The sequence below is a fragment of the Panthera pardus genome, unplaced genomic scaffold, assembly GCF_024362965.1.
Source record: "Panthera pardus isolate Hobbes unplaced genomic scaffold, ASM2436296v1 HiC_scaffold_17, whole genome shotgun sequence".
Taxonomy (NCBI): Eukaryota; Metazoa; Chordata; class Mammalia; order Carnivora; family Felidae; genus Panthera; species Panthera pardus.
This window is the reverse complement of record NW_026526732.1, coordinates 60745230-60763736: the sequence shown is the minus strand read 5'-3', so window position 1 is coordinate 60763736 and position 18507 is coordinate 60745230. Positions and strand designations below refer to the sequence as shown.

The following is an 18507-nucleotide window of genomic DNA, read 5'->3' as shown; positions in this document are numbered from 1 at the left end:
ACACATATCCTAACTTTAATTTCTACTGTGAAACTGTTCTTGGTTCAATTGTGAAGTTAAACACAATATATTGTGGTGCTCTGTAAAAAACAGCATTAAGTTTGAAACAATGCTTCAATCAATAATTGGTCAGATCACAGCTTCCTTAATCTTCCTGCCAACGACCAGTAGGTCTCTACTTCAATCTGCTACATATTAGAGCCAGATCATTCTTCCTCATAGTCATCTTTTACATACACTTTTTCAAAAAACTACAATGTGGTCATCTACGCATTTGGAAGGGACATTAGAGGATAACTAAACAAAGCTCTCGTAAAAGCAATGATTAGTAATGGGAAGAAGAATAGGAGGACAGTTGAGAACATGGGCTTACATTCAGAGAGAACTAACTTTAGTTATCAGTTTTGTCAATTCCTAGCTATAGGACTACTGGCAACTTTCTTAAGCTCCTGAGCGTTAGCTTTCTCATCTGTTAAAAGAAATCAGCACGGTATTTGGCAATAAACGCTCAATACTAATTGCTGTTAACTGACAATTATTTCCTAGCTGATGAACATCCAGCATACATCTGCCAGCAACAAACTATCTTATAAGATAATTCATGCCACTGCTAGCAAACACACTATCAAAAAATCTTTTCTGGGGCGCCTGGGTGGCTCAGTCGGTTGAGCGTCCGACTTTGGCTCAGGTCATGATCTTGCGGTCTGTGAGTTCAAGCCCCGTGTCAGGCTCTGTGCTGATAGCTCAGAGCCTGGAGCCTGTTTCAGATTCTGTGTCTCCCTCTCTCTCTGACCCTCCCCCGTTCATGCTCTGTCTCTCTCTGTCTCAAAAATAAATAAAAACGTTAAAAAAAAAATTAAAAAAAAAATCTTTTCTTATATTGAGCCCAATCAGCCTCTCTATTCTTTCATCTATCATTCTAGCTGTGTTCTCTGGGTTACAGAGAATGATCTTAGTAACATTCTATAAGACAGCCTTTCAAATATCTAAAGATAAAGCAAAGTACTAGTCACATTTTACCCACAGGTCCTTTCTTTCCCAGGTAAATATACATCAATTCCTTACTATTAGTCATATAACTTGGTTTCTACATAATTCTTTATCCACGTTCCTTTACAAACGTACCTTTTATTGAAACTTTAAAAAAAACAGCATCATAAACCAAAACTGAACATAATATTTCAAATATAATTTTATCAGGGCAGATCACAGAGATTACAAGAATTTTGAACTAGATGTTCAACTTTTCTGAACATAGCCGAAGTCAGTCACAACATCACACTATTAACTCAAACTGAATGTGTAGCCAAAACATTTGGTTTTAGGTTTTTACCACATGAATTCCTAGTAGTCCAAGCTTTCCATATCCTGTATTTTTTATAATTAGTAAAGGCAGAATTCAAATGGATTGCTTATAAAGTTCACTTTCTTCCTGCTTCTTCTTTTTAGTCTTTTGATAGCTTTGTAAATCCATATTTGGGCATCTGTCATATCAGTAAACACTACCCTGAACCTAAGTTCAATTAAAACTATGCCTTTATGCAAATTATCAATTAAAGTGCTGAGGATAGGGCAAATGTAAAAAGAATAAAGAATAAGAAAAAGAAATAAAGAACTGATCCCAAATTGTTAATGGACCAATATTTATGATAAAGGTTTTCAATAAACTATTAATGCCACCTAACTGTATTAATCACTGACATTTCTCTATCTTGTTTGTCTAGTTTAGATACTTCCCTAATATTGTAGCCACTAACCACATGATATCTTTTTTTTTTAATTTTTTAATGTTTATTTATTTTTGAGAGAGAGAGAGCAAGCATGAGTGGGTGAGGGGCAGAGAGAGAAGGAGATACAAAATCTGAAGCAGACTCCAGGCTCCGAGCTGCCAGCACAGAGCCTGATGCAGGGTTTGAACCCAATAACCATGAGATCATGACCTGAGCTGAAGTCCAATGCTTAGCCGACTGAATCACCCAGGCATCCCACATCGTATCTTTACATTCTAAATAATTATAAATTTAAAATACAATTTATCAGTCCTATTAGCCATACTTCAAGAGATTCAACAGCCACAAGTGACGAGTGGCTACCACGTTGGAGAGCAAACAGAATATTTCAATCATTGCAAAAAGAAAGCACTGGCTTAGAAGATATTTTGATTCTACTGTAAAATGGTCAGGTGAGTGCTAGATAGACTATATTTACATACCATAATTTATGTCTAGTTGTATCATATTGACTACCAAATTAGATTTTTTAAAGTCCATGGTTTTACATCAGTTTATATTTGTGTTGTACATTTTACAAGTTTTAGCAAATGCATAATGACTATATGACATTTCTACCATTAATAGTTTCATACAGAATAGATCCACTTCCCCGTGCTCCACCAATTCATCTCTTTCTCCCTTCCCAACCCCTAGCAACCACTGATCTGGCTATCTTCAGAGTTTCCCTTTTTCCAGTATGTCATATAGTTACAATCATACAATATGTAGCCTTTTATGAAAGAGAACAGCAGCTAGTTACAAAAGAGAACAGCAGCTAACCCACAGAAATTAAAAATTTGTTTGAGCCTCTAAATGACCAGATTTATAAAATGGAGGAACTGGGTGAAATATTACTCTTTAAGTAAGCTTATTTCTTTGTGTATCAAGAGAAAAGGAACATTTTTCATAGAAAGCAATACCTATGATTGTTCATATACACATTTAATATTTGTATGAAAATTATTTATTACATTTCATATAGGCTGGTAATATGCAAACAATGTTTAGCCTCTTCCTTATTGGTACAGACAATAAAAATCACAACATTGATTAGGGGTCCTTTCTGTTTCAGGGATTTGCAAGGCACTAAATTCTCTACATAGAAGTTCAATCCCCAAGAATAGTATATCACACATAACTTTTTCTATGTATCAACTGATATACAAAATGCATAAGCAACAAAGATAAGAGAACCACTACTCATATAAAACTAGAGACAGGGCTAAAAGTAGTAAAATAGAGCAAATATTTACAATAATATAAGCAGTGTGTTCCTGGCTTGGGGTTTTTGTTTTTTCCCAGAATCATCATAATACTTATACAGGCTATATATATAGTTGTTATTCTTATTAAAACAACATAACAATGATGATCAATTTTCCTTTACCTTGAGCGAAATCAACATTTCAACTTTAACCCTAAATAGAAATAACAATTGAATAAGTTTTTATTGGTCACTGAATTTAGTTACTCTACTGTTTTCAATTTGTATATTGTTCTTAAATAGCTAAACCCTTAAATAGTTTGCCACAATAAAAAATATGATGATCCTATAAGGATAACAAGTTATTTCTCCTTTAAAACAAAACAAAACAAAAAAAAAAAACAACAACAAAAACGCTACATACACTAAAATAGATTTTACTTTTAAACTTCTTCTTAAAATTACCTTGAAAAAAATCTCTTCTCCTTCATGCTTAAGATAGGAAGGAGACTACCTTCTGAAAGAACAAGTATTAGCAATTAAGATGAATAAGAAACAGTGACACAAAATTCATGCTTTAAAGCGCCTCTTCTGGTAAAACAGAAAAACAGAAAAGACACATTTCAAACTTAAAAGCAAGAAAAATATCTCCTTGGGCCAAACATTAAGCAAAAAAGGCAAAACATTAGGAAGAGATGACGTAACAAGCTGGGTTCCAGTTCTGGACAGCATGGCCAGGAGTTTGGCTCCCTGGGACAGTCTAAATGAGAAATGCCCCATGCAACATGGAAGCTAGGCTTAGCTGAAGCCAGCACAAGGGAATAGGGCTGTGCTGTTCATGAGAGGGGCTGAAAATAACTACTACCAAAACGGCACTCGGGGCCACAGCTACTGCAAAAATCTTAAGACAGGGAGTAGGGGGGATACAGGCAGAGAAATTATAAATTGGCATCAGCATAAGAATTAAAATTCCAAAACATATGAAGAAATTTTATCCTAAAAACAATAGGCAACAAAATCAACAAGGAACTTAAAGTCATTCCAGAAGACCTTAAATGTGACGAGGACTTTACAATAAGTAATACTATGAAGCTCCGAGATCAACAGAGCAGATGCTTCCATTAAAAAGAATTTATGAAACAAAAGAGGGTATATTGATGTTCTATTCTTTTTGCTTAATTTTTCTGTAAGCTTAAAACTTGGTCTTTAAAAAGTCCATTATTTTTTTTTAAAAGATGATATAGGATTCAAGGAAAAAAAAAGAATTATATGCCTATTATCAAAGTGACTATTCTCTTAATGTTGATAAATATTTGCAAAGTTGAATGATTATCCTACTTGTGGTTTAAACGAAAACTACCTTTTAAAAATGCCTTACATATATAAACGAATCTTTGTGAAGAAAACAAGTAATAAAAAGATCAATATGAGATCATTTTCTATCAGCATTAGTCATCAGGTTATAAAATACACATCTCTTTTGGAATTTTTCACTGGGATCTCTCACTGTTCAAATACAATAAAATGTCCTTGAGATCACCTTATATTTTTAGAATGTTTCAAATATTATCATGATTGTTACTGATAGCATAAGAAAACAAGTAGCTGTAAACAGATTATAAATTTTAAAGAAACCCATTTCCATTGTGAAACAAATACATCTGTTATAACTGGGTGTAACTAGAAAGTCACGGAGCTTGTCCCAACCCTCATGTATCTAAAGGTTGGAAAACTGACACCTCTTATTGTTTAAAACTAATACATACTATATTAATAAAAGACAAAGCATATGTGGGGAGAAAAATAAAGAGAAGAACAACAAACCCAAGAGTGGTTCTCTGAAAACAAAACTAACATTCCCCTAATAATAAAGAGAAAATAGAGAAAAGGCAGATAGAAAGAAAGGGACAATACAACTAAAAACCAATGTAAACATCTTTTTTTTTTTAAATGAAAGACATTATAAATAACTTTAGAGCTAAAAGCTTGAGTACTCACATAAAATGGCTAGTTCCATAAAATATATATATAATTTTTAAACTTGATTTAACTAATAAAAAATCTGAATAAGCCAACTACTGTAAAATGTGAATTGCTAATTAAAGTCTGCCCTCCAAAAAGACAACAGGCCAGAGAAAGAGATAATCATTTCTTATAGAAACTGTTTGCAAACAGAAAAAGAAAGCTCCAGAAGTTTATTTTATGAAGTAAGGTATTAAAACAGCATAATTTACAAATCCTCTAGTCAGACTGGGATTCTAAACATACCAGGAGGATGGGAAAAACCATATAATGCACCAGTGCCCATGTAATAAAGCCTCAAGAAAAAAAGGAGGCATTCACATTCTCATAAATGAAAGTAAATCCAGGTGTTTTCTTTCTTAATTATACTCTCATTTTAAAAATTAAGGATGTATCTGCATCTCCACTGTATGTACTAAACAGCATACATTATATATTATAGTAAGTACAGTATCTAAAGAAAAACTATATTTAATTTAGAGAACATCTTCTTTTGAGATAATAAGCTATTTTAGATTTGTATGTCAAATGAAAAAGGTGTGCATATTAAAAACTAAGAATAATGAAATATGATAAAACAAAATGTTAAAAGTGAAGCAACTGAAAAAAGCTTTGAATTAACAGTCCATGTGGAATTGAGTATTAGAATAATTACATAAAGCAGAGTGTGTTAATAACACTGTAAATTATTCTTAGTTTGTGGCATAAAAGATTATTAAATATTCATACACTCCAAAATAAAATCTTAAATACATAAAAAAGGCCATGAAAATTAGGACAGCATTTATTTAGAATTTATTTTTCTCTCAAGAAAAATGTATTACGCAAATTGTTGTTGCATTGCAGAGAATTAGATTAATTATGTTTTCAGAATAACTAATATTCATTATTTACAGGTACTTAATCTAACACAGAGCTAAAACCAAGGTCACTTATAACTTAATTAAAACTACTTGAAATGTGAACCTATTTATTCCTCACATGCTATAATTAATTAGATGTGTGTAAGGTTACAGTTAGGTACCACTGTATATTTAATAGCTTACTTTACATTTTCATGGCAAATTGATAGCCTGATCCTTAGAAAACACGCTGATTTTAATTTCCTTAAACAAATTTACAGCCATTATGTATGTGTATATATGTGTGCAAACGTGTATATATAAAGCTGAACAATTTAATGTATTAAATATTAAATATTCAAGTGAACACTCAGAGCAATTTCTAAATCTATAGTCATTTATGTTTATAAGCTGACAACTGAAATATCTAAAATGTTTTTTTAATCTCAAATATTATTAGAACAGAAATTTATCCTTTATTTTACTAATAAAATGCATTATCTTACTTATTTCCCATATCAATATATTATAGATATCTCTCAGTATATAAAATGTATGTGCTCTCCCAAATTAGTCATAATACTATTCACTATACCAAACATAATTTGCTTGTCTATTTCTGCTTTTTTAACGTTTACTTATTTTTGAGAGAGAGAAAGAGAGTGGGCGGGGAAGGGGCATACAGGGGAACACAGAATCCAAAGCAAGATCCAGGGTCTGAGCTGTCAGCACAGAGTCCAGTGCGGGGCTCAAACTCATGAACCATGAGATCATGACCTGAACCTGGACACTTAACCAACTGAGCCACCCAGGCACCTCATCCCTTTTTTTTTTTTAATGTTTATTTATGTTTGAAAGAGAGAGAGCTTGCGAGCGAGCAGGGAGGGGCAAAAGCTAAGGAGACAGAGGATCTAAAGCAGGCTCTGTGCTGACAGCAGACAGCCAGATGTGGGCTCGATCTCACAAATCACGAGATCATGACCTGAGCCCAAAGTTGGATGTTTAACTGACCCAGCCGTCTGGGAGCTCCATTTCCCTTTTAAATACAAGGTAATGAGAGTGGGTTGATTAAACTTTGTTAGATTTCTTTTTGTCTCCTAAAACCTAAGAGTATTTGACACACATTAGACAATTAATGAATGAATGAATGCATACTCAAACAGTGCCAAACAGAAAATAAGAGAGCAAGTATGAAACTTGGCAAAATGTCTCACTTTGAGTAACCATTCCAATGAAGAGCAAAATGGTTTGAAATCTGTTACTGCCACAGATTAGAAACAGCGAGTATTTAAAAGTCTTCACTGTGAGTTTAACTACAAGTTGCTAACAAGTGGGGATAGAGTTTTGCCCAACAGGGGACATTCATTCACCTACAATAGGTTTTTGTTTTGTGTTTTTAACTAAAACAAATGGATTTTTGACATCATTGTTTTCTTATTGGAGTAATATATACATTTAAAACCTAAACGTGGTCAAAAAATAAAGCAGGAAATAGCCACTGGTTAAGAAAAAACAATTTTTTTTCTTTAAACAAATGCAGATGCTAAACCGGATTTTCCTATCTGGAATTAACAGTATTCCTGGTTACGAGGATATAAATTTATATTTACCGATTTTATCATGTCACAGTCATTCTAACATCTAACATCATTCTAACAACTGTAGCCATACGTAGAGGAACAAAAGAAACACACAACCAAGATAATACAAAATATACCTAGTGCCTTCCCAGTATAGATTATGTAACTCAACAGACATAATAGGTGAAATACTTCACTTATCTTGAGCTTTCCTCAATTTTACATTCAGCTCAAAGTAGAACAAATGATTCTTGATTTTTCCTCATGAAAATTTCACCATTTATCAAGTGAACATAGGAAGGAAAAACCTAAAATAGTAAACAATGTGGAAGTGACAAGAACCCTTGGGAGAAAATGGCTATATCATTTTAGAGTATGCAATATGGACATATTTAGATATGTGTCCGTAAATCAAATACAGAGAAAAGAGACATCTTATCCAAATAACATTCTATAAAAACCAGTGAGGCTAAAAATGAAAAAAAAAGTTCAAAAACATGGGAGGTTCAATCATGTCTTAGGGACTGCCTTTCTAAGCAGTCTAACACCAAAGGAAGATTCCTATGTAAAAAGATGAATAGATTTGCCTACCTGAACACTTAAAACATCTGTAAAAATGTTTTTAATCTCATTATAAATTTTCTTATAAATAAAAAAAATAGCTTCATCAAATTAAAACTTGGTAATTCTCACAAGAAAAGAGTAAGAGGCCTCCAAGTATATGAAAAAAAATGTAACCTCAGCTGTAATACAAAATGTAGTTAAATACTGAGATACCATTTTCTATTAAACAGGCAAGAATTTTAAGTATAATCACTACTATCTCTGAGAAATAATGAAGAAAAACACAAGTGCCAGAGAAAGGCAAAATTCCCTTATTTTAAAAAAGAAAACAAAAAAGATAAAAATGATGGATTGTGAAAACTACTTAACTGTAAGCTTAAAATTCACACATGGTAATGTAACAACAAAAAAGAACAGGATTCACTAAACAAAGTCATGACAAAATAGTCTTAATTCATTTTCCCGTGAGATTATTATGTTAACTGTTTATAGACTGGCAAAGTAGCTGAAAGTAATATCCTTTAAGACAAGATGATGAAAGCATTCTACAAGTCAATACTGGTATATCTATGGAGCACTGAACAACTGTATGCAAAGTTGATAATGGATTAATGTCAACATAGAGGAAAACTGAAAGAGTTTTATATTTAAAAGAAAAAAAGGTAAGGAAGAGAAAATGTAACTGCTGTCATATGTCTAAAACAGTCATATAAAAGAGTAGACACCTACAATTTTGTTGCCTCACTGTACAAATTCAGGACGAAATGGCAGATACAACAGAAATGGAATGAGTTCAACAAAACAAGGAAATTATGAAAGAATTATTCAAGAAAAGGACAGGATGCCTTTTGAAAAATATAAAATCTTCATTAGAATAAGTAGACCTCATCATACTGGCACCATCATTTTGATGGAACACTAGATCCACAAATACTACATGGGGTGGAAAAATTCTATGACTCTAAAGATTCTCTATGTCTTAAAATAATAATTTCACCCAGTGACAGCTCTCTGTTCAAAGTTGGTTGGAGGAAGGGCTCTTCTGTTCACTGGTGGAAAGACTATAGAAAAAGTAACACATAGTTGGTCCTCATAACTGAAAAGACACTATTTCATTTCCAACCTGGTTGATATCAGTGTCCTTCTTACTGTTCAGCAGTGCTAAAGCTACCAAGAAGAATGTACAACATCAAATAGATGAAAAATCTTTTCATGAAGCATTAATGGTATCATTCAGCACAATAAAATTTTAAATCCTGTATTCTAGGTACCAAAACCATCAGTATATCCTCCTTGTTAAATTGTAGTATATACATTAAATCAGTGGTTCTCAAAGTGTGGTCTGAAATCTCTAAGATCCTTTTAAGAGGTCCATGGAGTCAAAATTATTATTAAAAATAAATAACATTATTATTTAATGTAATAAATTTAATATTAGTATAATAGTTTATTAAAATATTATTTTCCCTCCTTCATTCTCATCCTCCCATGAGTATAATAAAGTGAGTTGAGTTTTGCAGAGGCTACATAATGTACATCAGAACAGACTGAATACAGAAGCACATATGGGAATCTAGTTGTCCTCTATTAAGCTAGACATTGAAATAATTTGGTAAAATGTAACACAGTGCCATTCTTCAAACTTGTATGTTTTTATTTTAGAAAAGTTTTTTCATAAACATGTTACTTATATTAATACAACAGATTAAGTATTATTATTAATATAAGAGATTTTTCTTATATTAATAGATTTAGTATTAATTTATAATACTTATTAAGTCATTTAATGTATTAATAATACATTCTAATATATCAATAGAACATATTGATAAACAACATAAAGAAAAGTTCTAAGAGGTCCTCAGTAATTTTTAAGAGTGTAAAGGAGTTTTGAGAACAAAATGTTCCCAAGAACCACTGTATTAATCCATGCTAATTATTCTACACCAAAATTTCAAAGAATGTTGGAATCATTTATACTGCAAATACATATTAAAAAATATATATAATTTATATACATAATATAATATATAACTCATAATAATAACTCCTATTCCTTGGGATCAGGCACATGTCTGGAACAGGGTTAAATTCAGAAATGAACTTGCATGGGTCAAGTAACACCATCTGCAAAGAGTCAAGAGATAATGCTAACAGCAAATGTCAAATCACAAATGCTATAAAGACTAAGCCCCATATGCACAAAAGCAAACTATGATCATATCAATACAACTCAAAATTCACTTTTCCTAAGAACTGATTACACAATAACTCTATCAATATTTACATCAGCATTGATAACTCTGCAAATAGCATTTAATATTGAAAGAGTACCAAAAGATATGTATACTCTGATACATCTTTAATAGGTGTCCAATATTCTCAAGTGTTTTTCTATTAACATCTTTTCTATTTTATCCAGGACTGATAATCAGAACCCACTTCAAAAAATTAATTAAAAAGATTTTCTTTAGGATTAGTAAGACTTACAAAAGCAAAATAGAAAAAAAAGTTGTAAAAATAATTACCTGAATTAAGACCTAGCCTTTAAGCTATTTTATTACTTGAAACATCTCTACAAGGTATAGATAAAATTTTATATGCTGATCTATAGTGTGTACACTCTAATAAAACTTTGATATGCATAAATTTATGATGCTCATTAATATGAAAGACAAGAAACTAACATTTGAGAGCCTATAATCTGTGAAACATTACGCTAAGTACTTCATATATATTATCTCACAATTCCCCAAAGCAAAATTTCTAAGAAAATATTTTACAAATAGCTGACATTCATAAAGGCTTAGGAATCTGCCTATGGTCAACCACAAGTAAGCAAACAGGGACAGAATTTGACCCAGCTTTGTAAGAAAAGAAATTCATTCAAAGAGTCTGATCAGTCAGTGGCCTTCTCTTCAAAGAATCTGATGGCATACTAGATGGAACAGCAGGCCTAGGCTCAGAAAAAGTCCCCAAATTTCTACCAATATCTTGCTTTATGACTTTAGGAAACACATGGGCCTCAGTTTTGCTTTGTTTCGTTTTCCACCTTTACACAGAGGATTCTACCGCTACCATGCAGGACTATGAAGAAACTGGTTATGTCAAAAGAGACAGCCTGGTCCAGGTCCACACATAATTGGCACTGAAAACGTAGTAGACTTGCTGTTACTACTTTTTAAAGGTAAAGTCTCTGTTGAAAGTTCATTATATGATCCCACTAGGACTAAACCTATTGCTGCAATTCTGGTTATGGAACATCAACAACAGGAAGATATCTGTACCAATCAGGTTGAGTCCTCATGAAGAAAATAACATGGAACATTCAAGTCTTATTTACTTCTGATGGCTAAAATGCTAAAATGCTAATGGCTAAAATAAATATTTTAAAGGGACACCTGGGTGGCTTAGTCAGTTAAGCATCTGGCTCCTGACTTCAGCTCAGGTCATGATCTCACAGTTTTTGAGATCAAGCCCTTTATCAGGCTCTGCATTGATGGGGTGGAGCCTGTTTGGGAGTCTCTCTCTCCTTCTTCCTCTGCACCTCCTCCATTCAGGCATGTACACACGTGTGGGCTCTCTGTGTCTCTCAAAATAAATATATAAATATTTGAAAAGTGAACATTTTCTAAATAAATAAATATATAAAATAAGTATATCTCAAGAGCATAAAGAAGGCTAAAGACTCTCCAGCCCAATCAAATTCTAAGGCTTAATTATAACGAGTGTGGCCTTAACAGAGAGATTACTAGGAGTGAGAGGTTAAAAGAAGAAAAGCCCATAGAGGTGCCGGGTACGGAATATAAAGAAGATGGTACTGGAAAATCTAAGAAGTAAGCTATTTTATTAGTACAACAGTCACAAATACATATAAGTACTTCAAATGTAACTAATTATCTGCAGAAATACTAAAACTCATCTTTAATAAGGTTTCATCCTTTTCTCTTACTTCAGCCAATTCCATATTTGGAACTCTCTAAAAGGGAAAAACATTGTTTCTAAAGAAATTGTGAATTAGAGTAAATGCCAAAGATTCCTCAATATCTTTAAAATGTTTTATGTTTCAAAGCACCAAATACAGAAAAATGTACAGATTTATTTCTTGGTGAAGAAAGTACACTACAGTGGAGATAGAATGTCTGAATTTAATCTTGGATTCACTATTTTGTAACCTTGGAGAAATTTCCTAACATTTCCATAAAATAGCTACATCCTCCTAATAAGCAATAACACATGAAGCCAACAAAATATTTCCTTCAAGTACCAACACCCCAATGTTTATAGAAGCATTATCAACAATAGCCATCTATGGAAAGAGCCCAAATGTCCATCAAATGATGAATGGATAAAGAAGTTGTGGTATATATATACAATGGAATATTACTCAGCCATTAAAAAAGAATTAAATCTTAACATTTGCAACAACATGGATGGGCTGGACTGTATTATGTTAAGCGAGATAAGTCAATCAGAGAAAGACAAATATCATATAATTTTACTCATATGTGAAACTTAAGAAACAAAAGAGATGAACATATGGGAATGGGGTGGCGGGGGAAATAGGAGGGAGGGAAATGAACCATAAGATACTCTCAATGATAGAGAACAAACTGAGGGTTGATGGAGGGAGACGGGTGGGAGATGGGCTAGATGGGTGATGGGGATTAAGGAGGGCATTTGTTGATGACCACTGGTTGTTGTATGTAAGTGATGAATCACTGAATTCTACCCCTGAAACCAATATTGGAGTGTATGTTAACAAACTGAAATTTACACACACACACACACACACACACACACACAAAGTACCAGCAAAGCAGAGGTAACAATGAAAAAAAAACTTTTTTAAAGAATTTGATGTTTGAAAAAGCCATCACCTTAACTATAAATTAGTACAAAAGAAATTTTATTAGACTTTCTATATTCACTTTAGTATGATTTTTTTTTTCTGTTTAATCACTTATGGGCGGGGAAGTGAAGTGTCTCCAAGTGTAACTTTTTCAGTGCTTTAGACATGTTTCTAACAGTTTTTAATCCATCACTGCTGTTAAGGATTACATGAAATGATGCACATAAAGCATTTAACTTAATGCCTTATGTCAAACAGTAGGCACTCAAATGTTGCCATTATTGTTAATATTATTGTCATTAGCATTATTTCTCTCCACATGTTTCAGACTAGAACCTCTCTCTTGCATCTTTGTGCTAAATGTCATCATATGCACACACTTTTTATTTCCATCCTTCCAACACTAGTTCAACAATAACATAAAGGTCTTGGGAAAATAAACTTTAAATAGCCAATTCTTAAAAACTGCTTTACTGACCAGTCGTTAGGTCAATAAACTAAATTCAGAATTGGAAAATCCTATGTTAAGGAAGAAAAATGCCTTCAGCATAGACATAGTTTTTTACATACCCCTTTTACATTACATGTAAAAATATTTCCCCATGGTTCTGCTAAATTTCTAGAGCAACAGCACAGAGCATGGTTATTTAAATATTACTATTCCACAGAGTCAACTAAAACTTCAAAAAGAAATGGAAATTAACCATGCTATCACATAAACTGATTACTCTTTTAATTACATTCTTTCCAGGTTTAAAGAAGAGAAATTTAAAAGTCAATAGACAACACATAATGTATAGCACGCCTCAAAGTGAAAATAACACTGGTCAAGAGTGATTGTAATGAAACTATTTTTCTATTGAAGCATCACTTCAAAATTATAAGGAAAATTTGCTATAACAAAGTACAATTTCCCAGGAAGGAATCGAAATGTATAAACTATGAATAACTTATCCTATAAAATAAACCTTATCGTAATAATTGTTTATTTTCATTCACAGTTAAAAAAACCAAAACACCACATGAATCATTTAAAACTCCACTACTCAAGCCACTGGTACATGTCAAACTGTCCATTAAACACTGAAAAATCAATAAACCAGACCATACAAGGTGTATCTATTGGTTTGTAGAGTGGCTAACCGTACACCTCAACAAGGTGTACAAGGCCTTACTTTATTTGACTCTTACTCATCTACCGCCCCCCTCCCACCCCCGCTTGTCTCTCAACCACATTCCTCTTACATCTCCACCCTCACTACATAGATTACAGCTCTTTAAACACACCATGTTCTTGCTCACATTTCAAATATGTTCCCTACCTTTCTGGTCCACTTGAAGAAGTTAAATCTAGTATATTTTAAGACTTGCCTCAAGATTTGGATAAAGGATTAGTATCCAAAATCTATAAAGAACTTACCAAACTCAACATCTGAAAAACAAATAATCCAGTGAAGAAACGGGCAGAAGACATGAATAGATACTTTTCTAAAGAAGACATTCAGATGGCCAACAGACACATAAAAAGATGCTCAGCGTCACTCATTATCAGGGAAATACAAATCAAAACAACACTGAGATATCACCTCACACCGGTCAGAGTTGCTAAAATTAACAACTCAGGAAACAACAGATGCTGGTAAGGATGTGTAGAAACCCTCTTGTACTGTTGGCGGGAATGCAAACTGGTGTAGCAACTCTGGAAAACAGTGTGGAAGTTCCTCAAAAAATTAAAAATAGAACTACCCTATGACCCAGAAATAGCACTACTAGGAATTTATCCAAAGGATACAGGATTGCTGATTCATAGGGGCACATGTACCCCAATGTTTATAGCAGCACTTTCAACAATAGCCAAATTATGGAAGGAGCCTAAGTGTCCATCAACTGATGAATGGATAAATAAGATATGGTTTATATATAGAATGGAATACTACTGGGCAATGAGAAAGAATGAAATCGTGCCATTTGCAGCAACATGGATGGAACTGGAAGGTATTATGCTGAGTGAAGTAACTCAGTCAGAGAAAGGCAGATATCAAATGTTTTCATTCATGTGGATCTTGAGAAACTTGACAGAAAACCACGGGGAAGGGAAGGGGGAAAAATAGTTGCAAACAGAGAGGGAGGGAGACAAACCATAAGAGACTCTTAAATACAGAGAACAAATTGAGGGTTGATGGGGGGGTGGGGGAGAGAGGAAAATGGGTGATGGGCATTGAGAAGGGATGAACACCGGGTGTTGTATGTAAGCGATAAACCACAGGAATCTACCCTGAAAACCAAGAGCACACTTTACACACTGTTAGCCAAATTGACAATAAATTAAAAAATAAAAATAATTGAAAAAAAAAAAAAGACTTGGCTCAAGATTAACCTCCTCTATGAATACTTTGCCTACCATACTAAGCTCTCCACACAATCTATGACTGGTTCTTTTATCCCCCCATTTTCTCTCTATATACAGTTGACCTGTTAACAATACGGGTTTGAATTGTGTGGGTTCACTTATATGTGGGCTTTTTTCTCAATTAATACATTACTGTAAATGTATTTTCTCTTCCTTATGATTTTCCTAATAACATTCTCTTTTCTCTAGCTTACTTCATCACAAGAATATAGTATATAATACATATACAGAATATGTTATTAATTGACTTTTTGTGTTATCAGTAATGCTTCCAGTCAACAGTAGGCTATTAGTAGTTAAGTTTGCTGGGGGGAGGGGAAATCAAAAGTTACAGTGGACCTTTGTGCAGCGGGTCAGTGCCCCTAATACCTTGTGTTGCTCAAGGGTCAGCTGTAGTATCACAATACCTGTGGTATTTGAGTACACTTACTTAATAATATGTCTCCTCCTACTGAACAATTTCCTGAGAAAAGGTAGCTATCTTAATTCATCATTTTATGTCCAATAACTAGCACTGTACTTCATATATGGTAAGCATACAAGTATATGAATGGATAGATGCATGAATTCAGTATGACCTTGTAATGAGGTAGACTATGAAAAAAAAAATCTTAAGAACTAAAAAACATTCTCCCTCCGACAATCAGGTTCAATTACTACTTAAAAACTGTGGCAAGGAAATAAGAAATAACAAACTTCACTGTCGATATTCAAAAGTGAAAAGAATAGTTTTTTTTTTTTCTGCTAACTCAAAAATAAAATTAGTTATACATTTATAATCTTTGGTTTACTATAATTATAATAAGAAAACTTCTATGTATTCAATTATGATAAGCAAGTATCAATAGAATTTTCTTTATAAATCACAATTTTTAAAACAATACTATTATTTTCAGAATGTTAAAAAAATCCATTTATGAAGGTAGACCACCACAATATAAATTAAATTGTAAAAAAGTCAAGATAAATGAGACTGATCACAGAACTAACAATACAATAACAAAACAATACAATAACAATAACTTATTTCCAACCTAAAGTCATAATATCATTGCCATGGATTCAGTCCTCCAATATCTGTTAAGTAATTTTCTCTGTAAAAGAAAAAATAACTAGTATTTTTTTCCGTATTCCTGACTGATACTCCATGTGATTTAAGATAATAATAACAGGGGCACCTGGGTGGCTCAGTCCGTTAAGCGTCCAAGTTTGGCTCAGGCCATGATCTCGAGCCCCGCGTTGGGCTCTGTGCTGACAGCTCAGAGCCTGGAGCCTGCTTCAGATTCTGTGTCTCCCTCTCTCTCTGCCCCTCCCCTGCTAATGGTCTGTCTCTCTCTGTCTCTCAATAATAAATGTTAAAAAAAATTTTTTTTAAATAATAACAATAATCACAGCTACCACGTAGTAAGTATTTACTAAATGCTACTCACCATTTCACATATGATACTTCATTTAAGGTTTATAACAATTCTATTATCTTTGCATTCATAGCCCTGGGAGACAGCCCAACAATAAAACAGCCTCTGAAAATTCAATTACCTAAAGTCTTACTACCAATTTTAAAGGGGAAAGGAAGGACTGTCTGATTTCAAAGCCTGTGTCCTTTGTACAACAATATGCCACTTCTCTTAATTCATTAAAAATGTTACTCACAATTTATCCAGTATTAAAATTGTATTGACATTTTAAATTTATAAAAGGAAAGGAATATAATGCCAATATTGACAGCAAAACTCAACACCTTAAGATAAACTTTTATGTAGCTGCAATTCATCATTTTGAGTAACATAACTAAATCATGGCATAGAAAGTAATTAAAATAACATTTTCCTTTGTGTGATATAAAAAACTTATTAAGACAGTTCTTTACTCCATAATAGAAAACAGACCAATTATTTCTGGATCAGTCTGTTTTTCAAAGCTTATTTTTTCAAACATAGAAACTAGTGAAAAATATTTTTCTAAATCAGTAAGTCATTCAATATATTAAATGTCTAATATTTTGAAATTAAATTTTCATCAAAGAACTCTTAGAAATCTAAAACAATATACAAACATTAACCTTTTTTAGTAGAGTAGCCATACGACTTATTATTTAAACCTATATACTTTTTGAAGAAGGGGCCCTGCTGATTATTATAATGTGACAACAGATTTAACCAGGACTGTCCCAATAACCAGGACAAGAGGACATCTTAACACCTTGTCCTCGGAGTCTTCTGCTATTCATCACACTCACAGTCCTCCTATAACTACTAAGTGGAAAGACACGCATGCCTACTATATAAGCCATTTGGCTACGTATTTATAGCAGCACAATATTAAACCATCTTTGCTAACTATCCATGTTTTAAAAGGCTACTAAAGTAATTCACATTAATATAAAACTTCAATAACTTCAACTATACCTCATTCTGAAGTTCATCACCACTTTTAACAGAAGCAAGCATATCGTATAAGGTACAGCAAAGATCTTCTATTCTTGTTGCTTCAGCCATTTCATTTAAAGTTGCATTTAAGTACTTCTCAACTTCACACCACAAAAAGGAGTCGTTTGTTTTTTCCACAGGCTTGAGCTCTGGTGTAGACTGTTCCTGAAAATGTTCATTCAGAAACTTCTTATAATCAAGGCTTATAGTTTTCTGGGGTTCACCATTTATTGGCAGTTCGTCAAAGTGGTCCAAATCATACATGTCAAATGAAAATGCTAAATTTTTACCAAATAAAATTCTATCACCATATTCTTCTTCTGTCATCTGGATAAGAGCAGTAAGATTGTCTTGACGAAAATGAGAAATAATTCGATTAGTAGCATTACAAGCTGCAGTGGCAGATGATGATGGAAAAGGACCAAACATCTGTTTGATAGCCTTTGTCTCCTTGTGACCAACAGAGTCCTTCAAGTGAAATGTCTTGAAGAGAAATGCAGCCGCACTTTCAATTGCTTCTTTACCATTATCTATTCCAACTATTCGAAAATGAAAGAAACAGTATTAGCTCAAATGAATCACAGTTCAAGTTACTGTCTTCAAAAAAAACTACTACCAATATTCTTCTGGGTACTTCCAACAGTGAAAGTATACTGATAAAGATAAACAATTTAGGAGCAGAAAAATCCCTGTAAGTCTATTCCCAACTTCCCAAAGAAAAATATTAGGTCAATAAATCATTATCAGTAATCATTCTCTATCTAAAAAGGAGAAACCCGCTAGTAACAACTCTTTACCTCTTTCTGAAAACAACTTGGGTGTTACGTAAAAA

At 33.0% G+C, this 18507-nt stretch overlaps 1 protein-coding gene across 3 annotated transcripts in view; it reads right to left on the bottom strand.

Annotated features, from left to right (window-relative positions):
* ASCC3 (activating signal cointegrator 1 complex subunit 3) overlaps window positions 1-18507 on the bottom strand; it is a 359800-nt gene that overhangs the window by 303831 nt on the left and 37462 nt on the right. For all 3 annotated transcript variants that reach the window (XM_019442967.2, XM_019442970.2, XM_053904622.1), the window contains exon 4: window positions 17655-18214. In XM_019442967.2, coding sequence (XP_019298512.2) covers window positions 17655-18214 — 560 coding nt within the window. The remainder of the gene's footprint in view (window positions 1-17654; window positions 18215-18507) is intronic.